The sequence below is a fragment of the Gymnoscopelus braueri genome (assembly GCF_963280865.1).
Source record: "Gymnoscopelus braueri genome assembly, chromosome: 22".
Lineage (NCBI taxonomy): Eukaryota > Metazoa > Chordata > Actinopteri > Myctophiformes > Myctophidae > Gymnoscopelus > Gymnoscopelus braueri.
Genome location: NC_137624.1, coordinates 1,119,820 through 1,147,780, shown reverse-complemented (window position 1 = coordinate 1,147,780; position 27,961 = coordinate 1,119,820). Strand labels below are relative to the sequence as shown.

The 27,961-nt window shown below is 40.2% G+C and overlaps 1 protein-coding gene across 1 annotated transcript; it reads left to right on the top strand.

The window, feature by feature from the left end:
- The first annotated feature begins 545 nt into the window (after nt 1–545).
- Nucleotides 546–27,552, top strand: arsb (arylsulfatase B). Its single transcript, XM_080420126.1, has 11 exons — nt 546–799; nt 1,609–1,758; nt 4,436–4,513; nt 8,397–8,583; nt 8,767–8,957; nt 12,366–12,466; nt 13,340–13,446; nt 17,737–17,980; nt 22,513–22,583; nt 24,886–25,068; nt 25,749–27,552. The coding sequence occupies exons 1-11, from the start codon at nt 752–754 to the stop codon at nt 26,072–26,074; spliced, it is 1,686 nt and encodes a 561-aa protein (XP_080276252.1). The 5' UTR covers nt 546–751; the 3' UTR covers nt 26,075–27,552.
- Nucleotides 27,553–27,961: the final 409 nt, after the last annotated feature.

Here is a 27,961-nt window from a genome sequence, read left to right as displayed (position 1 = left end):
AGCTTGTAAATCGGCTATTTTCAAATAGCCTACATATAAAATAGGGCTAAAGTGGTTAATGTGTGTTTTATAATGTAATCATTTATATCTGCAAAGTAACTAGTAACTAAAGATTTCAAATAATTGTAGTGGAGTAAAAGTACAATATTTGGCTCTGAGATGTAGTGGAGTAGAAGTACAATTGTTGCAAATTGGAAATACTCTAGTAAAGTAAAAAGTAACTCCAAATTGTACTTAAGTACAGTACTTGAGTATGTACTTAGTTACTTTACACCACTGTGTAACAATCATAATAATCGTATTATTATTATTATTATTATTATTATTATTATTATTGTTCTCTATCTGTCTGTCTGTCTGTCTGTCTGTCTGTCTGTCTGTCTGTCTGTCTGTCTGTCTGTCTACTGTTATTTAGCCGTCTATTTATTTACTGTCGCATTTTGTGCATTTGTGGCCTATGGGGGGATCCGTACATTCACGTGACCCAGCAGCAGTGGCTTCTGATTGGCTGTTGTACTTTTCACCAATGTTTTGTTTTCAACCAGGAAGAAGCAGTGGAACTATTTACCCAAGCGAACATGATTCATATTTAATATGTATCAGTTAAATATGAGCTGAACTAATGGAGGACACACACAGTATCTAGAGCAGATATGAGCTCTGAAGGTGTTTTTTTGTTTTACTTCAGCTGCTAAGAGAACAAGTTCAACTGAACTGACTTCCTACTTGATCTAAAAGTAGATTTATTTTTATGTTCAATATGTTTTCATACTTTCAACCTGCTTCAGTTGTACTGTTGGTGAGTACATTTACTCAAGTACTGTTCTAATAAGTACAATTTTGAGGTATTTTTACTTAATTGGAGTATTTACAGTTTTCAGTACTTTTACTTCTACTCCACTACATATCAGACGCGATCGGCGTTTTCCTAGCGACTTGCTGGCGAGGGGGCGGAGTGGGGAGAGACGGCTGTGTTGTTGACGGACACAACGGATGCACGCTTATGAGAAACAACAAAAACAAAACCTGGCGAAACAGTTGCGCGCATTAGCGCAAGATGAGGATAAATGTCCAGTTTGCTAATTCACAACTAGGCCTACTACTATTACTTTTGCATTTGAAACTTCATTCATCATTTATGAAAAGGCTACAGTGAAGTCAGACTGAATGACTGAAATGTTTTGTTGTAGGGGATTATCTGCCACATGTATCTGTTATAAAAGAGAAATTGTATCATGAGTGATCAACGGCTATAGTCCTTGGGAAACCATAAACCTACGTAGGCCTACATATTTCTTATGTTTCATACCAGTAACCTGTAAGCTGATCGTATGACTTTCTGTATAGTAGTGTATATCTGTCTGTATCTTATATGTCATCATGATTTGTGTGCTTGGGAACTCATTTTAAACAGGCTTAGTGCTTTTATGAGTTTAGTAGACCTTGTATTGTGAATTGTACTTCCATGTACTGTTTCTCATGTCTTACTAAATAAAGTACTTCAATCAATCAATCAATCAATCAGCATTGCTCCTCCTGCTGAAAGCATCTCAATGCAGTATTGATACTTACTTACTTAAGTAAAACATTTGAGTATTTTTTACACAGTGTGTGTGGAGGTTGTCTCTGTGCGGCGGACACACGCTGACTCCTCAGCCCAACATAGTGTTCATCCTGGCGGATGATCTGGGCTGGAACGACGTGGGATTCCACCAGTCTGAGATCAATACTCCACACCTGGACTCACTGTCTGACAAGGTACACAAAAGTACCTGTACTTGTACTGAAAATATACTTAGTTACTTTAGGATGACGTAGGATTATTACACCAGTCTGAAATGAATACCCCACACACCTGGACTCACTGTCAGACATAGCCCCTTTCGGGACCCTGTTTACCTTTTTTGTATTTGGGAAGGCGGTATCCAGGGGCAGTCAATCCACTCTCCCATGTACCCGCTGGTACCACTGTCTGGTCCCGGACAAATATAACGTTGCTCAGAGACGTGCAGAGGGATTTGGAGAGGCAGGGGCTGGAATTTCAAAAGGGCACCTATTGCTGACGCCGGCCGGATGATGTCTTTTTTTTTTACATTTCTACCCAGATTTAGAGGAATATCTCATTTTAAATTAACACTATGAATCGAGGGTTATAGCCTACTGAAAAAATAACTCCACAAACATGAACAATATTCACACAAAAGTTACTGCCACTGATGATCTATATGAGCAATTCAGCATATTACTCTACAACATTGGGACACAACCTTCTTGCCCTGATCACATTGACAAAAAAAAGTCTTTGCCAGAACAGCCACAACAACCACCCAGCCTGCCCTAACAATCCAGTATAGCCTTAAATTACTGGTTAACAATGTAAAATGAGCAGTTTCAATTATTTAAGTAGCCTTAGATAAAGACTCTCGTAGATGTATTTTATCGATTTTGAAAATCCTCTATCTCTACGAGAGTCTTATCGAGTTAACATTTGGGGCAAGCGTTTATATTTAGCATTTGTACATGTTTGGAGAAGTACGGTCTTTGGAGCTGACATTCCACAGCAATCTGGGGGGGTGGTAGGTAGATAAGACTCTCGTAGAGATACAGACATGCAAAAGTGTCACTTTTCAGCTACAGTCACCTTTTTGAACCCAAATAGGGCAATTGTGTGACACCTGACCTGAAAGAAAACAACATGTTGTCACCTTTTTCACCTGTTAAACCATGTTAAAATCGATAAAATACATCTACGAGAGTCTCTATCTAAGGCTAATATTAGATAAAGAGCGAGAGAGAGAAATGAACAGTATAATTATTTTTCGTCCACAAATACCTACTGTATCTGTCTCAAATTAAGACGGTTCACTGATTGTCTGCGCTTCTCTGTGTGCGTCTGCTCTCGTTGAATGGACAATGGACATGTGAGTGCGTGCGCCCGGCAGGTTTATAGGTTTCGATTGGACATATACTTTGTTGCGTGCTGTATCGCGTACCAATAATAGCCGATCTACAAGCTCACAACGCGTCAAGCTGGGATGCGTTGTGAGCTTGTAGATCGGCTATAATTCTGTGCGTGACACAGCGCTCAATTAGGTATACTCAAGCTTTACTGGAGATGCGGCGTTTAGAGAGTAAGAATGGGGAAATTCTCTTAGCCTTGAATGATGCCTTCGAGTAGGGCATTTGTGTTTTTTTCACCATTTATTTGTCACCATAATAAATTCTGAATTCATGGTCTGAGAGGGCACCTTTTTACCAACGGGTAAAAGGACAGGGGCTCAAGCCCCCTTTATTGTCTATGTGTGCACGTGCATGACGTTGCTTAAGTGTTGCAGAGATTTTTCAAAGATACCATCAAATGCAGTAGGCGGAAACATAGGTTAATCGGCACTGATCGGCGTTGCCATTAAACATTTTTAATCATTTTTTAAAACTTTAGCTTCTCTTCCCCACTTCCCATGTGCCGCCTCCCAGCGTTGTGATTGGCTAGCTGCACGTCCTACGTTACTGCCTGGGCCGAGCTCGTACATGCTTTAATGTATGTTTTTAATAGCCAATCACAACGCGGGGAGGCGGGACATTGGAAGTGGGGAAGAGAGAAGCTAAAGTTTAAAGAAATGATAAAAAATTATTAATGGCAACGCCGATCAGTGCCGATTAACCCATGTTTCCGCCTCCCAAATGCAAGAAAAGGTAAACAGAGTCCCGAAAGGGGCTATGTCTGACATAGTCCAGGTCCAGAGCGTTAGTGAGTTCTCTCTAACGCCCTGCCAGGCACTCGGCTCTGCTCATTGACAAGGAATTCCACTGCCCTGCGAGGGCTCCAACTAGTAAAAAAATAAAATAAAACACTTCGCCACTCACCGAAACAAAGGCTGTTTTGTGTTGTTGAAAGTCTATTCTCGGAGGTGGGAAGCCTCTCAGCACCCCACCTTCTCTGTATAATACACTTTTTGGGCAGAACATAAAATATGTCCACCAGACGGAAATCATTTTTATTTCTCTACAGATCAGATCTCTACAGATCTGGTCAATGGTAATTTATATTGACCAGATTTGTAGAGGGCGCAGTGGAGTAAATAAAATCATTTACGTCTCGCGGACATATTTTATTTTGGTGTAAATCGCTCTAGATTAAGAGCGTCTGCTAAATGCCTAAATTGTAATTGTAGCTGCAGGTTGCGGTTTTTGGGGGGCTTGTTTCTAAAGTGTTTTTGCTTATTTGAACTTCCTCCTTAATGTTTTTTGTTGTAAAACCAGTGGTTCTCAAACATACAAGATCTATGTTTAAAAAACATTCCATATTTTTCCACTTTTCTTTTTTCAAAGTTTAGAAAATCTTTTGGGCTTGTTTTCAGAGAGCACTGGTTGCTTATTTCTCTAGCAAAATCTGGCAACACTGATTGTGATTACGACCTTGCTCTCCTCTCAACAGGGGGTCCGACTGGAGAACTACTATGTTCAACCACTGTGTACCCCCTCCAGAAACCAACTGATGACTGGAAGATACCAGGTAATTCATTCAGCTTCATTTCTAGTTTATTACTACAACAACAACATAACGATGTTAAGTGCACCACTCCTGTATATACAATTTTTTACCCACGGCCGCACCCCTGAATTACATTGATAGCGTTTACATGGAGGAAAAAAAATCTGAATGAAATCATTCCAATCAGAGATTCCAACCCAACATAGATGCTAAATAAAAGTAATCCTTGTTTACATGCCTCAAGGCATTTCATCTGAACGTAACTTTTGACACATGCACAGAGTGGTTCGGCCTGTTCGTTAGTTTTTTGTCGATTTCCAAACCAGAGACCAACCAACCAGAGAGAATAAGTGTTTTTACATGCTGATATGTTTGTGTTGATCTGAATATCAAAATGTTTTAAACCACCCCTCTAAACCTGAATGAACATTCCTTCTGATCAGACTGGATCACAATATTCTCTTCCAATTGACATGTTTATATGATGCATTCTCATCCTGATTGAGCTGTCTTTCTGATTATAAGAGGAATATTAGAAATATGTCATGAGGAAAATCCGTTTCCATTAGAACCGATTGAAAATATAACTTTATGCTCGACACACACAGACGATTTAAAATAATGTCATAAGTGACATTGGTAAATTACCAAATTGCCAAATACATTATCTAAAAATGTTTTCTAAATCCTAACAGTATGTTGCTATGCCAGTGGTGCTCCAACCTTTCCATGTCAAGGACCCCCCAAAATGATGTATTTGGCAAAATATTTTGTTCCAGGCAGGGACCCCCAGAAGCAAAGATTTGAGTTTAAAATGTTCACTTTTTAAAAGAATAAATATATTTGCACACATTTTCAAAAATATTCAAAAATAGCAGATCTACAAGCTCGTAGTGCGGCACTCGAGTAAAGTTATATGCATACAGATAGCGAACTGAAAAGCAGGTATGTACATGATGGTTAGAACATTAGAATGATCTCGTCTCCGTCTCTGTGGAAACCTCTTGTGTCCTCATATGTCCAAAAATTAAAAAACAGCAAAAGTAGCAGATCTACCAGCTCAAAACGCATCGCTTCGCGCCACGTTTCGTGCTTGTGGATCTGCTACTTTTGATACTTTTGCTCTGTCTAGTTAGTATGATCACGTAGGGCATTATTTTTACGGAAAAAAACACAAAAAGTTCAAATGAAATAGGAGGAACGATATGCAGGGGTAACTTCAGGGTGCCGGTTCACAATTTAATAAAAAGGACTAACTAATAAAGAAACATTACCCCTAACCTAAATCCTAACCAAAAGAAAATAAACAATTTCTAAACTTACTTACCTAACTAAGTGAAAACAGAAACAAACAAAGAACTGGATGAACCAAACAACAGTACCAAACACCCCTACATAGTGAATATAGGTGAACAATGAAATATACAAATAGTTAACTGACAACTCTAAATAACTAAATATTATTCAAGATCGAAGATAAACAGAATCAAAACTTAGGGTGAACTGAAGGCCAAACGAATCAACTAAACAAAAGGCAGAAAAGGTTACACGGGTTGGGAGACCAGAGGGATCGCGTCTCTGCTTCTTTTTGAGCTGCTTGTCCCCACTGCTGCTCGAGCAGAGTGACTCCGGATCACAGTTACTCATGGCATGGCTGACAAAGAAACACATATTTCACGTGGTTAAAAACCCCCTCCGGTAGGCGTTGTTCACGCCTAGCTCAACAGTTACAGCTCACTATCTATAAGCTGAGGCTGTGCTGAGGGCAAAAAAGTGTATTACACATTATTAGAAAGATGCCCCATAACTCGTTAACATTCAATGCATCTGTTCTCTTTTGGGAAGTCAAATTTAAAATGTTCATCTTTTGTCAAGCTGTTGCATTGACAGAAGAGATAAGGGCTTTGTAGCGTTTCCTGTTTTCAACACAACATGAGTGTGCTTTTTTAAATCAATTTTTTGGGGCCTTCTATGCCTTTATTGATAGTGAAGTGAAGTAGACAGGAAACGGGGAGAGAGAGAGATGGGGAGTGACACGCAGCAAAGACCGTCGGGATCGGGACTCGAACCCGCGACACACTGTCAGGCTACATTGGAGCCTAGGTGCCATTTTAGTAATGTGGCCCAGAAGTTCAGCTATTTGAGTATCCCTCCTGTAGTATGATCACGTAATGGCATTATTTTACAAAAAACACAAAAAGTTCAAATGAGATCGGAGGTTTCTGACCGACAGCAACGATGGAACAGGGGGGACTAAAAGCACACAAAAACACATATTTCACATGGTTAAAAACCAGTGGTGGAAAGTAACTAAGTACATTTACTCAAGTACTGTACTTCAGTAAAATGTTGAGGGATTTTTACTGTACTGGATTATTTCCAATTGTCAGTACTTCTACTTCTACTCCATTACATCTCAGAGACAAATATTGTACTTTTTTACTCCACTAAAATTATTTGAAAACTTTAGTTTCTAGTTACTTTGTAGATTTAGATTATTGTTACAAAACATGCATTAACCACTTCAGCTCTACATACATTTCAGTGAAGTGAAGTAGACGGGCAGAGAGATATGGGGAGTGACACGCAACAAAGGCCGTAGGGATCGGGACTCGAACCTGCGACGCGCTGTCAGGCTACATTGGAGCCTAGGTGCCCGGCCCGCTAGGCCAGCGGCCCGGGCCGTGAGTGTGCATTTTAAAGGTGGCGCTAAGCGGCGCGTTCTGAGCTTGTAGATCTGCTGCTTTTGCTGTTTTTGAATTTAAATCCTGAAAATCCTGTTTTGGACATATGAGGTTTCCACTCCAACAGAGACGATATGATACTAACCATCATGTACATACCTGCTTTCAGTTACACTATCTGTATGTATATCAGTGGTGGAAAAAGTACTCCAATTTTTTACATAAGTAAAATAATAATACTGCAGCTCTAGTAATCATTGCTATAGATTAGCGGTTCTCAAGTGTTTTTAATGTCAAGGACCCCTGTAACTCAGAGTTAAGGTCCTTGCACACTGGTGCGTCTTTTCGTTGCGTTTTTTTTACAACAATGAAATAAATTGAAAAAACAATGAAAAAAAAAAAAACGCAACGAAAAGACGCACCAGTGTGCAAGGACCTTTACAGACCTGTAAGGGTCCATTTGAAACCCCTCAAGACACCCTGAGGGTCCCTGGACCCCACTTTGAGAACCACTGCTATAAAGTGTTCAGTAACAGGGGTCTCGTTGAGTTTTGTTGCGTTTGCCCCAGTATATATATATATATTTTTTTTTAAAGATATTTGTGGGGCTTTTTTCTTGCCTTTATTGATAGTACAGTATGTAGTGTAGACAGACAGGAAACGGGGAGAGAGAGATGGGGGGTGACACGCAGCAAAGGCCGTCGGGATCGCTTGTAGAGATTGATGTGAGCTTGTAGATTTTCGGAGCGCGCCACCCGCACCCAACCAAGCATAAAATGACTTGTCTTAGTTCTACTGGATCTCTTCTCCACTAGTCCCTCCCTGACATTTTAGTCTAGTTTTTTATTTGTTTAAATTGTCGGTATATTTAGTCTGTGGTTCTCAACCTTTTTAGGCCGCGACCCCCGAAATAATCATATTTGAACTGGGGACCCCCACCCCGACAAGCACTTAGAATTGTAGGAGTTGAGATATTACATTTAGTTTGACTCCCACAGATACATATTGTGAAAATAGCAGATCTACAAGCTCACAACGCAAGACGTTGTGAGCTAGTATAGTTTGTTTATAACTTTTTGCAGTAATGGTATTTTTTTCAAAAATAATTCATTCTTTCTTTTCTTTTTTTGGTTTTAAAATTTCGTCGGTGGAGAAAACGTAGTCGACGAACATTTTTCGACTAAATGAACACTGTTTTTTGCTCCCCCTGGCACACACAGATCCACACTGGCATGCAGCACCAGATCATCTGGCCGTGCCAGCCGTACTGCGTGCCAACGGACGAGGTCCTGCTGCCACAGCTCCTGAAGCGGGCCGGCTACGCCACGCACATGGTGGGCAAATGGCACCTGGGCATGTACAAGAAAGACTGCCTGCCCACCCGACGCGGGTTCGACTCATATTTCGGTTGGTACCATGATATCATTTTTGCTGTCAGTCATAAACGAACCATGCAAGGCACCAACCTGCTCATCGGAAGCTGTTGGGGGTTCTGTGTCTTGCTCAAGGACACTTCAACACTCACTCAGAGGGAGACGAGAATTGATTCATATTATTTTGACGTTTTCTTTCTGGTGTCTTCTCCTCTAGGCTACTTGACGGGCAGTGAGGATTATTTCAGTCACGTGCGCTGCAGTCCCATCGTTTCTGTGAACGTGACGCGCTGTGCTCTGGACCTCCGAGACGGAGAACAGGTGGCTGATGGGTACAAAGGAGTCTATTCCACTGAACTGTTCACTGACAGAGTCATCAATGTCATCCACAAGCACGACCAGAAGAAGGTAACACGCACGCGCACACACACACACACACACACACACACACACACACACACACACACACACACACACACACACACACACACAGTGGTGTAAAGTAACTAAGTACATTTACTCAAGTACTGTACTCAGGGCCGCATTAAGGCCCCTCAGGGCCGTGGAACTACACCAAATCAAAGGCCCCCCCTCAACATTAATCGGACAATATTGGGTGCGTTCACGCGCACGTGCGTTTGGTGCACGTGCCACCGCCAGCAGGATCGGTGCTGACACAGGCACTGGGCACAGCCTTTCCAACTTCAGTCTGCTATAACTACAGTGTCTATCATTACAAATTACATTTATTATTAAGGAGGTTACTTTATGGTCATTACAGTCGTAGGCTATTAGACATATGGTGATGAGATGGGTAACAAATGTTTCATATTTATTTTCTTATTCTTCATAAGAAATTCAACAATTCAAGTTTAGAATTGAGAAAACAATACTCAGCAGAGATGGGAAAAGTACTACTCACTTTCATTACTTAAAGTATAAGTAGCCTCAGATACATTACTTATGTAAAAAGCGACTTTAGTAAAAGTACTCATTCAACTAATTACTCAAGTAAAGTACAAAAGTACAGGCTCTGAAATGTACTTGAAAAGTTAAAGTAAAAAGACCTCTTGAAGTCTACCGCAGTGGTTCTCAACCTTTTTACCACCTCAGAAAATAATATTATGGCTCACAATTATGACTGACTGATGTACAAATGTATTTAGAATATGTTATTTACATTTTCACAGTGTACATTATGGTAGCACTAAGACAGACAGACAGACAGACAGACAGACAGATAGAGATGACATTAACAACCGTGAGCTACATTATTCAAACACAGCACGTGAGATACAGTCTAAGCTAAGCCTACTTCAAACAAACACACACACGCACACATCTTCATTGTAAGATTAACTCACCATGCTGTGGAGGTTCAAAGAGTTTAACACACGGCACTTCCAAAGTTTGTACAATGTTTAAGTCACAGGAGCTGGTTTTCATATCGTAAATATGAACGTTGGCCCAAATCTTGCGTTTAATCCACATGGTTCTTGTTTATTTGTGTTGCTGTCACAGACCATGACAGCAGAGCCATACTGGTTAACAGAAACAAACTTACCCTAAAAGCGGAGGATTTCAAAATAAGAGCCGCTTGTAAAGATTAGTCGACAGTAGTTTTATTTTTTTGTCTACTTACAGGAAGTAGAAGTGACACATCAGTACCAGCGACGGTATGCAAGAGGTTTGCATCTGTTCTGCCGCGCAACATTAAAACTAAAGCAACATATGTTTCTAAATATATATAATTCACACAGCAGGGCCCGAATGTATACATTTTTATAAATAATAATAAGAAGAATATATATAATATTATAATAGAATAATATAAATTTAAAAAAAATTACAACAATATATATATTTTTTAAATACATAATTCACACAGGGCCCCTGCAGGCTGCAGGCCGTGGAACACAAGTTCCACTAAGTTCCGCGGTTAATGCGGCCCTGACTGTACTCAAGTACAAGTTAGAGTATTTTTACTTTACTGGAGTATTTCCAGTTTTCAGTACTTTCACTTCTACTCCACTACATCTCAGAGGCAAATATTATACTTTTACTCCACTACAGTTAATTGAAAACTTTAGTTACTAGTTACTTTGTAGATTTTGATTATTATTTCAAAACATACATTGACAACTTCAGCTCTGTATACATTTTGGCCATTTGAAAATAGCCGATCTACAATTTTCTGAGTGTGACACCCACACGCAGCCAAGCATACGCATTACATTGTCAATATATTTAGTCATAGTTTTAGTCATCATAGCTGTGGTTTTCATCAGTGGAAAAAGTCTGCGAAATGATGTTTTAGTCTACGAAATGAACACTGGCTTGCAGGACCTCCATTTAGGGTGACCATATCCAAACAGGCCCATTGAGGGACAGGTGAACCCCTTTTGCGGGACATCGCGGGACACATGCGCGCGCGTGCATGTGAGCCGCCCGTGAAGCGTGCGCGCGCACGGGTGGTTCACATGGTTATTGTGCGGATTTAGTAAGAGTTTTGGTTACTTTATTTCGGTTTTATGGTTAGGATTAGGTTAGGTTAGGGTTATGTTATTTAATTCTTATTTTTGCCTGATTTTACCAGTTTATTATTAAAAAAATTAAAATCAATAAAAAAAATTAAATTAAATCACGGATGATGACAGATCTGTGAGAGTGAGGGTGTCGCGTCGTACGCACAGTGAATGGCCGTGATGCCAAGTTCTCACTATAAACCCCTTTGTTTCAGAGGATAGACAGACACTAATAACAAATATAATGCAGCTGAGAAACTTTGGTCATCTTCATTATGTACTTGCATAATACATGGTCTTTACCTAGTCTACTTTGGATCTGATGGATAGGGTTCTGTGCAGACTGCAGTCCATTTAGAAACACTTGGTTGGACCCTAGCCTACCTGGTCGTAGTGTCACTGTTGCCAGGTCCATTGCTCCTAACATTATCAGAATGGCAGCTGCTAAATCCTCTGATCTCTGATGACCGTAACATTCTCTGTGTCCTCCTCTCTTCAATACCTTCGGTTTTGGTCAAACTACCCCCCAACTTGGAAGCACCAGGAGGTTGTTTGTTTATAATTATTCACAACGTGGTCGCTAGTTTGAGTCGTGGCGGGGTTCTATCACTTTCTGGTTTTTTTTCTTTGGTAGCTTTCACTGTTTTAAAATACTTGCTTAAATATGCACACTTTGCAGCTTGCACAGATAGCTCTTGTATCCTCTTATTATGTTGTTGAGCTCCTGATTATTTTCTTTCCGACTTGTAAACAAGCCAGTGAATGAAATCACTTGCTGGTGGAATACAAGAACGCCTCGTCCCAAAACACACTCGCCCCGGGTATATCTGGCGGCCGCGGTCGGCGAAAAACATAGGGGCGAGTGTGTTTTGGGGCGAGTGTGTTTTGGGCTGCGTTTCTCGACAGACACACACACACACACATGCGCACACACACACACACACACACACACACACACACACACACACACACACACACACACACACACACACACACACACACACACACACACACACACACACACACACTCGGCCCGCCCCCTCATGACAGGCTCCACTGCTCCGCTGCGCATAGCCAGTTAGTTGATAAAACCAAGATTTTAAACGCACATTTGAAAACTGGAGCCTATCAATCAAAATGCGGGACAGCGTCTCAATTTGCGGGACGCATGAAAAGTCACTGAAAAGCGGTACATATGGTCACCCTACCTCCATTGCAATGTGAGTGACTTTATTTATAATGTGAAATCAATGAGTTTTGATGTTTTGTTTTGTGTGTGTGTTTCCTTTAGCCGTTGTTCATGTACGTCGCACTGCAGGCGGTTCATGCTCCGCTACAGGTTCCAGCACGCTACGTGGCTCCTTACAACTTCATAAAGGACCCACACCGCAGGTAGGACTGTCACTGCTATCAACCCATTCAATCCAGGCGGGAACGCATCTTTATCATTTTAGATTTGAGCTATAACCATTATTTTATACCTTGGCTATTTTTTTTCCTCTTTTTTCCCCCTCTTTTTCTTTGCTCTTCCTCATGGAACTACTTGCGGATTATACCAGTGTCAGTCTACTTTATGTGGTCGACACGCACTGACATTTTGCACCTTAATCCCACGTATAACGCACTGACTTTTTTGTCTTTTATTGTGCTTTTCTTTTTCTCTAAGCACCTTAACCGACGTCCATAAGTATATCATGCACAGTATACATAGCTGCTGTACTCACGGACCTTTTCATATCTTATTTCAGGTAGCCTACTAGTGTAAATATGTAGGTAATTTTTGTTATTATTATTTTGTATCCTTTCCCACTTGCCCTCCCCCCTCTTCTTCCTCCCCCTCTTCGTTCAATGGAAATAACGTTAAGATGGGAACAATGTACGAAAACGTATTTCACCCACTTTTTTACACCTGTGATGTGGCAATAAACCTGATTCTGATTCTGAAATAGCAGATATACAAGCTCATACAAGCTTGTAGATCTGCTGCTTGTGTGCAAATCTTTGAATACATATATTTCTTTTTAAACAACATTTTTAACTAAACTTCTGGATGTCCCTGGAACAAAATATTTGACCAATGTTCGCTTTAAAAATATATATATTAAAAAAAATTGCGCACATGTTCACGATTAAAAAAAAATAGCAGATCTACAAGTTCACGCGCTATGAGCTTGTATATCTGCTATTTTTGAATAGCCAAAGACATCTAAAATGACATTAGTTATACGTTATGTTAATATACAGTATATTTATGTTTTATCTTAGGCAGTATGCTGGCATGGTGAGTGCTATGGATGAGGCTGTAGGAAACATCACCCGCACCCTGATGGAGACAGGACTCTGGAACAACACTATACTGGTCTTCTCTACAGGTACACTTTTAGCTTCCTTATTTTGGGCAGATGAAATCTTTCAAAAACCTTCCAAGATTTTTTTTAAAATAGCAAAGATAGCAGAGACTGAGGTTAAGTGGTCAAGCGTCATTCTGGGTCAGCCCACCTGTTAATTGAATCTCTAATGCAACAGATTTGATTCTATCTAAGATTAATTGAACATTTCTAGACCCTTACGCTCATGGGGTCCCCATATATATATTTTTTACCCTCCCATATTAAAATTGGCTTAAGGTAGTACTGGCAGGGGGGCGGACTGAATAAAGGGGACAAGGACTGACGGACACAGAGATCTCCATATATGTGCATATCAGTCCGATCGGCCGAACTCTAGATGTGAGGGCCACGTAGCGGCCTGAACCTCCAATAATAATAATAATAATACATCAGACTTATATAGTGCTTTTCTTAGTACCCAAAGTTGCTTTACAAAACAAACGAAAATAAACAACTTTATTAGGAGCGAAAAAGTTACAAGGCTAAAAACATTAAGCTAAGACTAAGAAGCAGAAAGGGAGATTTGGTTTGAGTTAGGTGGGGAAAGCACGTCTGGAAAGGTGGGTTTTGAGGGAGGCTTTGAACACGGCAGGGGTGGGGGCAGCTTTGATGTGAGGTGGGAGTGGGTTCCAAAGGGTGGGGGGCTGCAACTGAAAAAGCCCTGTCACCCCAGGTGCGTTCGTTATTTTGTTTGGGGAAGTCCAGGAGGCTGTCATCACCTGACTTGAGGGAGCGGGAGGGGGCATGGCGTTTGAGGAGGTCAGAGGAGGTCGGAGCGTGGTTATAGTATTTGTAGGTGGTGATGAGTATTTTGAAATCTATTGTGTGTTTTCAGTGGTGGAAAAAGTACTCAGATGTTTTACTTAAGTGAAAGTACTGTATCAATACTGCAGTGTAGAAATACTCTGTTACAAGTAAAAGTCCCGAATTAAAAATTTACTTGAGTAAAAGTACAAAAGTATTGGTATCAAAACTTACTTAAAGTACCAAAAGTAAAAGTACTAAAATATTTGAAAATATCAGATCTACAAGCTCACAACGTGTCGCAATGCGACACGTTGTGAGCTTGTAGATCTGCTTTTTTCAAATAGCCTAGGCTAAAGTGGTTAATGTATGTTTTATAATGTAATAATTTATATCTGCAAAGTAACTAGTTACTAAAGTTTTCAAATAATTGTAGTGATTGACAAGTACAATATTTTACTCAGAGATGTAGTGGAGTAGAAGTAAAAGTATTGAAAATTGTCAATACTCCACTAAAGTAAAAATATCTCAAAATAGCCGCTCTACACACACAACGTGTCCGAATGTGACTCATAACTAATGTGCACACTACCTACCAAGACGTAGTGGAGTAGAAGTATGGAATATTGAAACATTTACATACTTATACTCAAGTAAATTAAAAAAGACATCTCCAAAGTGTACTTAACTTCAGTACTTGAGTAAATGTACTTAGTTACTTTCCACCACTGAATGTGCACACCAACGTGCACGCTGTCCTGTAAGGTTTGCACATCTAGAGTGCTTTAGTTAGAGTGTGTGTGTGTGTGTGTGTGTGTGTGTGTGTGTGTGTGTGTGTGTGTGTGTGTGTGTGTGTGTGTGTGTGTGTGTGTGTGTGTGTGTGTTTGCGTGTGCGTGTGTGCGTGCGTGGTAGGTAAACACTTTGAACATGGAGGGAATTCAGGTTATATTTAGAAGTGTGGGTTTTAAAGGGCAATTACAGAGCCGGAACAATGCTGGGAAAGTAAAGTGGTTCGTTTTATGCCTGTGGTGTCGTTTGTGTGTGTGTGTGTGCTTGTATTATATATACTTAGGAGGGCCAAACAACCCCACGCGTATAGTGGAATTAGAGAAATAGACATTGAGTGGACCATTGTCCTTATAAAATAGCTGATCTACAAGCTCACAAGCTCCTTAAGTTTAGTGTAACACGTTTCAAAACAATGTAAAAATGACATTCATGAAACCATTCTCCTAAATCATTTATGTCCGCACAGTAATACAATGTGTGTGTGTGTGTGTGTGTGTGTGTGTGTGTGTGTGTGTGTGTGTGTGTGTGTGTGTGTGTGTGTGTGTGTGTGTGTGTGTGTGTGTGTGTGTGTGTGTGTGTGTGTGTGTGCGCGCGCGCCCGCGTGTCAGTGGTGTAAAGTAACTAAGTACATTTACTCAAGTACAGTACAATGTTGAGGTACTTTTACTTTACTGGAGTATTTCCAATTTTCAATCAACTTTACACTTCTTCTCTACTACATCTCAGAGGCAAATATTGTACTTTTACTCCACTACAATTATTTTAAAACCTTAGTTACTTTGTAGATTTAGATTATTATTACAAAACACACCATAACCACTTCAGCCCTATATATTCTTCGGATATTTGAAAATAGCCGATCTACAAGCTCACAATGCGTTGCAACGCATTGTGAGCTTGTAGATCTGCTATTTTCAAAAGATTTTTTTTCAAATTTACACATTTGAAAACTTGTGAAATGGGACATTCTGCATGATAAGTACTTTCTACTTTTGGTACTTTAAGTACACATTTTGTTAACAATACTTTTGTTCTTTTACCCAAGTAAATTTCGCATTCCGGACTTTAACTGTGTAACATAGCATTTCTCCATTGCAGTATTGATACCTTTACTTAAGTAAAATATTTTAGTTCTTTTTTTCCACCACTGGTGTGCGGTAGGTGGTCTGGGCGGGTACAGGCCTCGGCCATGTGTTAGACAGGCAGCCACTGTGCTGACTCTGTGGGAAGCCGTTTAACTCATTAAGACCGGGAACGCGTCTGTGTGTCATTGTTAGATTCCTTTGGGCTATTCAAAAAATAGCAGATCTACAAGCTCGTAGCGCTACAAGCTTGTAGATCTGCTTTTTTTTTTTTAAAGAAAGCTCAGAAAGCTCAGAAAACTCGGTGCAGCGCTATGAGCTTGTAGATTTGCTATTTTTTAATAGCCTAAGAAATCTAAAAATGACACAGATGCGTTCCCAGTCTCAATGGGTTAAAAGCCACCTGTAAAGAAATCCTCTGTACCTCACAGAGGTTATGTCATCTCTGGCTGCTGATGAGGGATTTAGGCATGGCTTTGACACAAGGAAACTCTTAGAGGTTCATTAATGAACCCTTGTTTTGTTTTTTACGGTGTATAATGTAGATTGTGGTCCCAGGGTATTGTTTGTAATAAAAATAAATGATGAAATTATGAAATATGTCAGTATTTCTTTTTGTAAACTTATGTTATTTGTCATTATGTCTGACTTGATTATGAAGCCTCAAAAGCAAACATAATTTTTATTTGTATTCATATGTTCCAATGTTCAATGCCAAACACAATTCAATCATTAATCACACTTATTTGTATGGCAATTAATCGTCAACTTAAATTTTGTAACCGTGACAGAGATGAAAAAAAAAAATACAAATCATATCAAATGGGGGTCCATGGCCCTGCTGCCTATCAAACTGGGGGTCCTGGAAATGAAAAAGGTTTGAATCTCTCACATGAGAGATTACAATATTCGGTGGCCGCCGATGGTCGAGTGGTTAACTCATTGACTGCCAGAGTTAAACATCATCTATGGCTGCCCTTGCCAGCGATTCAGAGCATTTTCACTCTGATGCAGCCTGACAGCGAGTCCCGGGTTCGATTCCCAAGCCCGACGGAGCCTCGTTGCGTGTCACTCGCCGACTCTCTCCTCATTTCCTGTCAGACTACACTGTTCTATCGAAGTATAGGCAGAAAAGACCCCAAAATATCTTTAAAAAATGTAATAATACGTTTTGGATTGCAGCGCTTTAACCTGTAGTTTGATGATGTTGTGTCCCTCATTTTGATTGAGAGATAAGGTTTTGATTTTAGCCAATATTTTATTTCATAATATTTGTTTGAATGTGAAGCTGAAAAAGCCTTTTGTGATGATGAAGGCTGTAGATATAATCAGTTTTTTTCCTGCAGAATCTTCCAAAGGGGTCAACAAGTTGGAAACATTTTAAATACAATTACTGCTTTTAAGGTTTTTATGTTGGGATATGGGCCAAAATGTATATAGCATGCATCCCTAGATCTGGAATAAAGAGGCATTGCTTTTTTCATATTCAGTGTCTTCATGTGAGGACCAAATGTGAACTTGTTTTTATACAGATAATATCAATATCTATATGTTTACCGATATATTGTGCATCCATAACAGATACAGTTTTTAATTGACAGATAATGTTTTGGATTGACAGATGTTTGATTGACAGATACCGTTTTTGATTGTCAGATAACGGCGGCCAGACACTGACTGGAGGCAGCAACTGGCCGCTGAGAGGCAGGAAGTGGTCGCTGTGGGAGGGCGGGGTCAGGGGCGTGGCCTTCGTGGCCAGCCCACTGCTGAAGCGACCCGGGCGCGTCAGCCGCGAGCTTATCCACATCTCTGATTGGCTGCCCACACTGGTGGGCGTGGCCGGGGGAAGCACCAATGGCACGAAGCCGCTGGACGGCTTCAACGTGTGGAACACCGTCAGGTGAGGAGAGACGACTGCAAGCTTATTTATAGTCGCTGTCGGGTGGAAACCTTGTATGTCCAAAACTGTTACTTTTCAGGAAATGCAACCTGCAATCCAATGTAGTTATTATTTTGTCACAAGCTCTTTCAGTTTCACTTAAACTTAAATAGATCTGCTATTTTTGCTACTTTTGTGTGACGCACAAATTACGGGGAAAAAACAGTAATAGTTGAAATATGCAGATACAGTACAAGGTTTCTGCCCAACAGCAACGTGATGTAAACACCTCTAAAAATCTTGAACATCTACAGAAACAGAGCTCTGTGTGTGTGTGTGTGTGTGTGTGTGTGTGTGTGTGTGTGTGTGTGTGTGTGTGTGTGTGTGTGTGTGTGTGTGTGTGTGTGTGTGTGTGTGTGTGTGTGTGTGTGTGTGTGTGTGTGTGTGTGTGTGTGTGCGTGCGTGTGTGTGTGCGGCCATCGCACTACTAACCTAATAGTCGCTGTAGCATAACTTTCATACTTGTCAACAGTGGTGGACAGTGACAATGCACATTTACTTGAGTACTGTACTTAAATCAAATCAAATCAAATCAAAGTTTATTTATATAGCACATTACACATGACAGAATCAAACAAAGTGCTGTACAGGTAAAAACACACAACAAAGAGCAAACAATGCAATGTAAACAGACGTAGCATACAAAAATGTAATGCAAATACTTAACCCTTTAGCTTTAAGACTGGGAAATAATCTGTGTCATTTTTAGATTTCTTTGGCTATTGAAAAATAGCAGATCTGCTGTTTGTTTTTTTAATCGTGAAAATGTTTGCAAATCCTTGAATATATATTTTTTAACATTATAACATTTTTAACTCTTGTTCAAATATTTTGAGATGGGCGGTCCACGGCCAAATGCATATCATGTTTGAGAACCACTGATATTATAGCAACATTCTTTTTTTTTAAACTAAGCATCCCCAGAAGCAAAGATTTGCGCTTTAATGTTCGCTTTAAATATGTATATATTCAAAGATTTGCACAAATTGTCCATGATTTCCCCCCAAAAATAGCAGAACTACAAGCTCATAGCTTGCTCACAAGCTCATAGTGGCAGCTTGTATATCTGCTATTTTTGAATAGCCCAAAGAAATCTAAAAATGACAAGAGATGCGTTCCCGGTTTGAATGGTTAAGTACTGTACTTAAAGTTGCTTAAAATTAAATTACTTAAATGTGACTTTCCTGGTCTGGAAGTGCTGATATTTTTACCACTGATCTAATAGAGCCTGCATTAACTCTTTACCTGCCATTGACGAGATTTCTCGTTTTTCTCTGCATGGCTCAGCCAGCCGCCGACGAGAAAAACGAGATTTTTGAAAAAAAAAAAATATATATATATATATATATATATATATTTTTTTTGCTTTTTTACTTTTTCGTTTATCACAAAGGAAGCAGGAGATAACGCGATGCGAAGATTTTTTGCTCCATTCACTTCAATGTTAAAAAATAAACGGAGACAAATTCACATTTTACCTATTTTTGCAATGTATTTTCTATGGCAGGGAAGGGGGTAGATTGTGTATATACTCTGGCAGTTAAAGAGTTAATAGATCTCGCAGTAATAGAGCTAGCCTGCTTGCTCAGGGTAGAGATAGAATTTTGACCTGAAGGTGAAAATGTGTGCCAAACCAGAAACAGGATGCTGTCAAAGGTCACGTCCAACCTAGACACAGGATCTAAATGTCTCAATAGAAAAGTAACAAAAAACATAAGAGCTTTAAGTGCATTATTTATTATGTACTTTACTTGAGTTGTTGATTTCTGGAAAAAAGCATGTAGTCCAGTACTTTAACCCATTAAGACCAGGAACGCATTTATGTCATTTTAGATTTATTTGGCTATTCAAAAATAGCAGATCTACATGCTTTGGTGCCACGCTACGAGCGCGGCACTTGGTGAACATTAACATGAACATTATTTTGTGCAAATCTTTGAATATGTATATTTTCAAAGCAAACATTTGTAACTCAAATCTTTGCTTCTGGGGGGTCCCTGGAACAAAATATTTTGAGATGGGGGTTCGCGGCCAAATACATATCATTTTGGTGGTCCTTGACATGAAAAGGTTTGAGAACCACTGATATTATATTATAGTTTTTTTCAAAAAACTGTTAGGATTTAGAAGACATTTTGTATAATCGGCCTCAGGCCTTAATGGGTTAACAACACAAGCACACATTTGACAGAGCAGCTTTTACTTGTAGTTGAGTAACATTTGCCCAGGAGTATCTGGAGTTGAGTACTTTGTCCACCACTGCTTGTCAACTTTTAAAGACAAACAAACAAAAAAGGTATATAAACGATAATGTAAGCTCATAACGGTGCTACATATAGAGAGATTGTTGTTGTTAATTGGCCAATGAGTCTCCACTGTGGAAGTCATACAGGCTGTCATTGAATCCTGACCTGTCGGGGGGGGAAAACCTTGTATGTCCAAAACGGTTACTTTTCAGGAAATGGAAAAAATAACCTGTGTTCCAATGGATCCAATGTATTTACTATTTACTCACAAGTTCTTGTTAATACTTTTCATTGGTTCAATATTTATAAAACCCACACACACTTTCACTTTTTCTACTTTCACTCTCAAACTTGTAAAACAAAATAGACAAAATAGCCGATCTACAAGTTTCTTTTTGCTACTTTTGTGCGACGGAGTAAAGCTTTAATTTACCCCCAAAAAAAGTTTATTATGGAGATACAAGGTTTGTGCCTAACAGCAACAATATACAAACCAACATGTAATGACAATGAAGGTGAAATTAAGGCCTGCGAGCAGAAATTCACGGTTTTGCTTGGAACCACAAACCGCTGTTCACAGCCTCAGCCTGACGCCATTGGCTAACACAGGTCACGTGACTTCAGAGAGTGTGTGTCACAGCAGGCGTGTGGCAGTGACAATGACACAAAGTGCACTTAGTTTTGACTGTGGTTGCACTGGGAGAGTGTTTACTGGGAGAGCGATTACACACTGCAGCGGTCGGACGGACAGCCAGCCTGGCACATGAAATTTAACCCATTAAGAGCGGGAACGCATCTGTGTGTCATTTTAAGATTTATTTGGGCTATTCAAAACTAGCAGATCTACAAGTTCTATCTGCTATTCTTTTTTAGATAGTGAAAAATGTGTGCAAATCTTTTAATATACGTTTTAAAGCAAAACATTTTACTCCGATCTGTGCTTCTTGGGGTCCCTGGACCAACATATTTTCAGATGGGGGTCCGCGGCCAAATACATATAATTTTGGGGGTCCTTGACATGAAAAAGTTTGAGAACCACTGATAATAGCAACAGAAGTTTTAATGTAGAATCCCCAGAAGCAAAGATTTGAGTAGCCAAAGTATAAAATAATGGTTTAAGTGGTTACACAGATGCATTCCCGGTTTTAATGGGTTAAACGCAACCAGGGCCCAAAACAGAAACAGGAGCCCTGCCGAGAGACAGAGTTATTCTAGTCATTCTAGAGTTATCCTGGGGTTATTTTACAGTTATTCTGGTGTTATCTGAAGTTGTGGTCAGCGAGAGTGTTGCATTATGTGGTAGAAGGCCTGGTGGACAGCGGCCATCTGGTTTAGATTTCCACCTTCCAAACGATGTATTGTTTTACATGAGTTTAACCCTGTAAGACCGGGGACGCATCTGTGTAATTTTAAGATTTATTTGGGCTATTAAAAAATTAGCAGATCTACAAGATCATAGCGCGGCACTCGGTGCCGCACTATGAGCTTGTAGATCTGCTATTTTTGAAAAATCTTGAAAATATGTGCAAATCTTTGAATACATATTCTACAAACTGTTTTGTTGAAAAAAATGTATGTTGCTATATTAGTGGTGCTCCAACTTTTCCATGTCAAGGACCCCCATAATGATATGTATTTGGCCGTGGACCCCCATCTCAAAATATGTTGTTCCAGGGACCCCCCAGAAGCACAGAGTTAAAAATGTTCGCTTTAAAACATATATATTTATGTATCCAAAATGTTGCACACATTTTCACGATTTTTCTAAAATAGCAGATCTACAAGCTCATAGTGTGGCACTCGGTGACGCGCTATGAGCTTGTATATCTGCTGTTTTTGAATAGTTAAAGTATAAAATAATGGCTATAGCTAAAATCTAAAATGACAGATGATTTCCCGGCCTTAATGAGTTAAACCGGTAGGTTGTCCTCTCCGGGTAGGGAATGAGGTTTTACCCCAGGTGAAGAAGTTCACGTATCTCAACCCGGGTTCTTCACATATCTCTGGGACACAATTTGAATTTAGGCATTTAGCAGACGCTCTTAACCAGAGCAACATACAATACGCAAGATAATCACATACATGGAATGCAGAGAGACAGTGTAGTGCCTCAAGAAGCTAGGATCCCTATCTAAAAAAAAAAGGCTAGTCTGAAATTCTCCTTTAATCCAGAGCGATTTACAGTACAAGGAAATTCTGCACACACACAAGCAGGAGTCTAGTAACGTGTTCACTTTTATCTTCCAGCAAAGGTTTTGCGTCGCCCAGAGTGGAACTGTTACACAACATTGACCCTCTCTACAACGATATCGCCCCATGTAAGTTTGTAACTATTTAAGTTATCTTTTATCATTCATTCAACGTTTGACCGATTCCCTGGTGCAAGTAACCAAGTAAAAAAATCTGGCAAATATAGTTTGCGTGCGCACACCCTTTCATTCCTTTATTTGGGGTTTCCATTAAAGACATAAATCATGTCAAAATCCAAATATATCAGGATCTTGATCATAAATGTCTGTATAAGCTAGACACAAGCAGACTACCAGTTATGGATATACAGTGGGTGACAGCGTCCTTTACATATAACATGACTACCAATAATGGCAGACGCGGAACAATATTTGACTAAATATTTTCCTCTTCTTTTAGCAGTCTGAATTTGTAGTAGTATTGATACTTTTAAGTAAAACAATTATGTACTTTTTCCACCACGCACACGCGCGCTCGCGCACACACACACACACACACACACACACACACACACACACACACACACACACACACACACACACACACATAACTTCCACAGTGCAGCTTGTGGTGGGTGTTAACTTGCTAAAGATGACGGTGCAAAGAGCCTCTGCAAACGGTTTGGAGTGTTTTGAGACAACAGTCAAGTGATTGTACTTCCTCTTTCCATCTCTCCCTAGCATTATTTGTTGTTTGTTCAGAACATTCAGAAAACAGAAGTGCTAAAGCGGTAAATTTGTATATAGCGCATCTCTCCAAAGCACGTTACAAATGTGCATTACACGCACCCATTTTCTCTCTCACACACGCACGCACGCACGCACGCACGCACGCACGCACACACACACACATACCATGTTGAGAAAGGTTCATTCGATTTGAAACATTTAAAAAAATAGTGGATATAGCCGATTTACAAGCTTGTGGAACACATTTTGAGTAGAAAATATTAAATGTGGAAAAATTGTGGAAAACATTTGCACATCTTTGAATATATATGTTTTAAAGCGATCATTTTAACTCCGATCTGTGCTTCTGGGCGGTCCCTGGAAAAACTAATTCATATCTAAAAAAGTGTTCTAAATCCTAACACTATGTTGCTATATCAGTGGTGCTCCAACTTTTCCATGCAGTCAAGGACCCCCAAAATGATATATACTTGGCAACAGACGCCATCTCAAAATATTTAGTTCCAGGGACCCCCACAAGCAAAGATTTGAGTTACAAATGTTAAATGCAAAAATATATAATTCAAAGATTTGCACAACTTTTCATGATTTTCCAAAAATTGCAGATCTACAAGCTCATAGCGTGGCACTGGGTGCCGCGCTATGAGCTTGTATATCTGCTATTTCTTTTAATACCCAAAGTATAAAATATGGATAAAGGGGTTAAAATGATAGTAAAATAATGGTTAAAGGACAACTTTGGTTTTTTACAACCAAGGTTTATGTTTTAGCTTGATCGTGATCGTGGCTAAATATGTATTTTTTTACACAATAACCCGGTGTTTTCTTTATTATTATTTACAGTAGCTCTTCTAGCCCCCAATAACTCACATCTGGCCATCCAAGACCACAGGACCTTTTTTATTGTGTAAAAAAGGCATATTTAGCCACCGGACAGAATGCCCCCGCCCACTGTAAAAAATATCACAGTAAATATCAAGAAAATAACACTCATCTTTTTTTTACTTTAACTCACTAGCTGCCAGAGTTATTTCAGATTTTTAGCTGTTGGCTGCCAGAGATTTTTAATTGAAAAACAAAAAGTACTCAGGAGCCGAGATACAGATTTTTTAAGTTTTAAGTTAACAAGGAAGTGGATAGGAGTTTAAATCTTTGATATATCATATCTCCTTGGTCTTTGGGTCTAAAAATATATATATATATATATATATTTTTTTTTAATAGAACGCATTTATGCGTTATTGGCAGGCAAGTGATGTATTCAATAGAACGCATATATGCGTTATTGGCAGTAAATGAGTTAAGTACAAGCTAAAATATAAACCGTGGTTGTAAAAAAAACAAAGTTGTCCTTTAAAGTGGTTGCTTGCTAGACGAGATTTCAATCTCGTCTAGCGAGACTCACGGTGGGCCGTATTCAAGACAATCACATTGCATAGTGTTCTGTCACTATGAATGTCAGATCTCACAAAAGAAATGATCGAAATATGTGATCTAGCGCAAGGCCTATTGGCGTGCGTTTTTAGCTGTGGCGGACATCATAGAAAAGGTAAAGAAAACGTGGTCCAAAATTCCCTTTTAATGGGATAAGGTAGTCGACAATTTTTTTTTCGCAATAGTTTTAGTCGATCCCAAATGAACGCATGGGACGGATCCGCTCTCCTCTCTGCTCTCTCCACAGGTCCCGGCATGTCCAGCGCGTTGCCGTTGGCCGAGGAACAGGTCCGTTCTGGTGAAGATGAACGGGTCCGTTCTGGCGAAGAGTGGGTCAGTTCTGGCGAGGAACGGGTCCGTTCTTGCTTCAACGTGTACGTTCACGCCGCCATCCGATCCTCCAACTGGAAGCTGCTCACCGGCTACCCAGGTCACTGTCCTCTGTCATCCACAATTACACGTTTAGTCTGAAAGAGAAAAGTTCATTCAAAGTGCATTCTATGTATTGTTGTCTGTCTCTCTCAGATCTACAAGCCCACAAGCTAGCTGAGGTCGTACATCAGCTATTGTTCGGTGCACGACACAAGCGTGCAACTAAGTATACAATTAGGCACATAACAATATCTCTAATCCTAAACCTAACCTGAATCCCTTTCTAATTCTAAACCTCTGTAATTCTCTGAAAAAATACTGTTTCTAACCATAAATACAACCACTTATCTTGTAAGGACCAGGAAAATGGTTCCTCACAATGTCTAGTTCAGGGGTCCTTGGGGGGGTACCAAGGGGTCACCACATTTTATACTTTGGCTATTCAAAAATAGCAGATCTACAAGCTCAGCGCGGCACCAAGTGCATGAGTTTGGAGATCTGCTATTTTTGAAAAACAAAATGGCACAAAATATTTTTGAGATGGGGGGGAAAAAGATGGGGAAAAAGTTTGAGAACCACTGGTGTAGTTCTCAAATTACGGTATACTATACTTGAGACATTTTGGTCCACACAAGTATGGTAATACACACACACACACACACACACACACACACACACACACACACACACTCTTCACCACCTGCTCATTTTGTCTTCCCGCCCACTGTGTCCTCCCAGGGTGTGACAAATGGTTTCCACGTCCCGGCCACAACAGCACCGGTCCCACCGTCATTCCGGGCGTGTCCTCCTCCGGTCCCGCCGTCTCCTCCGGTCCCGGCGGTTCCGTGGCGGACCCCCCCCCGCTGAAGCCCGTCATGCTGTTTGACGTGGACTCTGACCCGGAGGAGAGGGAGGAGGTTTCGGAGCGGTACCCTGCGGTGGTGGAGTACCTGCTCGGTCGCCTCCATCACTACCAGCGCGGTGCGGCGCCCATCACCTTCCCTGACGACGACCCCCGGTGTGACCCCGGACCCTCTGGTGCTGCTTGGGGACCCTGGGCCTAAGACCCGGTGGTTCTCAACCTGTTGGTCGGGACCCACAGGTTTTAAGACCTTTTGAATACCTAAAAAAAGAAAAGAAACTATTACTGCATCAAAAGTAATCGATAAACTATACTATAAAACATTGGCCAAATTGTCAAATAACATAAGAAAGAGGCAAACATTGTGAAAATAGCCGATCTACAAGCTCACAACGGGCGTTGTGAGCTTGTAGATCTGCTATTTTCACAATATTTATCTGTGGAACGGAGTCAAACAAAATGAGGGGTCCCCAGTTCAAATATGATTATTTTGGGGGTTCACAGCCTGAAAAGGTTGAGAACCACTGTTTTGTTTCAGTTTCTTAGATGTTTTTAATGGTGTGATGTTTCTTTTTATGCAACTGCCTATTGTAGCACTATTGAGATTGTTTACAAATGTAAAGTGCATTATAAATTAAATCAATCCATTATTATTAAAACCTGGGAGCTGACCAGTACAACCACAGTCTTCTACTGTTGGCCACTGAGCAGCTCCACTGGAGCAGTTGGAGGTTCAGTGCCTTGCTCAAGGACACTTCAGCGGTGTTGGGAGGGGTAAGGGGTGGCCATTCACTTCCCCACACAGATTTTTCCTGCTGGTCCGGGGAATCAAACCGGGAACATTTCGGTTACAAACTCGCTCCTCTATCCGATAGGCCACCGCTGCCCCAATTATGATTTAATAATCAACCAAAATGCTGTTTTTTTCAGCTAAACCCCCCCCCCCAAAAAAAGAGATCTGATTAAATCAGGGCTCAGCTCAAGTGAATCATGTAATGACAATGGCAAAACAATATTACTTTTGTTAATTTAATGCATATGGGGGCCTCATATTAGCTCTTGAAACGGGCCCCCAGATCACTAAGGCCGCCCCTGGCTGCACTCTCCTCTTATGTGACTATTAACCTTGTTGTTTGTTGACTAGAGCTCATGTTTGTATTCAGCTTACCCCATATTGCACTAGTAAGTCCCTCTGGATAAGAGCATCTGCTAAATGGCTAAATTGTAATGTTTATAAAAATAAATAAAAACTCTCTGTGACCAGATAAAAAACGTGAACGGGCAGCACAGAATAGATGCTCCGCTCGGACGGCCGTTTCCAGTGTAGCGGACACATGCAGCGCTCAAGTTGAAAACTATTCAAACTCTCAGGGTTGATAGTGTATTTATTATAAAGACAGTATAAATGGGGTTTTCTCTGATAACAATGACTTTATTCAACTAGTATTGTACCTTTCGTGCATGTCGTGTCACATTCGCGGGCGACGCCTAAAGTGGCCATTGATTGAGTGATTGAAGTTATCATTCACAAAAATGCATATATTGTACATGGCCTTACATTTGTACATATCTGTCAAAAGAATAAAAAAGCTGGAGAGCTTATTTCCAGCTTATTGTCATTGTGTAAATGTGTGTGTATACTTAAAACAGTATAATAAAAAAACTTATTTTTTTCCCTCAGGTTTGCAGATTGTGTATTTTTTCATCAAATTATTGGCTTAGGATGCGACAAAAACTCCATGAATTAAAGGCTTCCCTATGAAGTGTGTAAGTGATAGACGATAAGTCATGTGTCTATCATTTGTCATTTGGCTGAACTACTCTTTTAACCCATTAAGACCGGGAACCCATCTGTGTCATTTTAAGGTTTCTTTGTCTATTCAAAAATAGCAGATCTACAAGCTCATAGTGCCGAGTGCCGCGCTATAGAGCACCGAAGTCTGACGTCACTGCCACTAGAGGGCGCTGTTTCACGGGTTTGTGGCTTTATTTTTTGTGTTGAAATCCCCATTTGGGAATCTTAGATCACGTCATATAAGAACTGTGTTCCAAACATAAACACACCACCCTGGCGTTTTTGTCAGGGGGG

Coding starts and splice junctions, on each gene's coding strand:
- arsb (XM_080420126.1), top strand. CDS start 752: ATGTTCAATATGTTTTCATACTTTCAACCTGCTTCAGTTGTACTGTTG. Junction 12,467..13,339: donor ATAAAGGACCCACACCGCAG/GTAGGACTGTCA, acceptor GTTTTATCTTAG/GCAGTATGCTGGCATGGTGA. Junction 13,447..17,736: donor TATACTGGTCTTCTCTACAG/GTACACTTTTAG, acceptor TTTGATTGTCAG/ATAACGGCGGCCAGACACTG.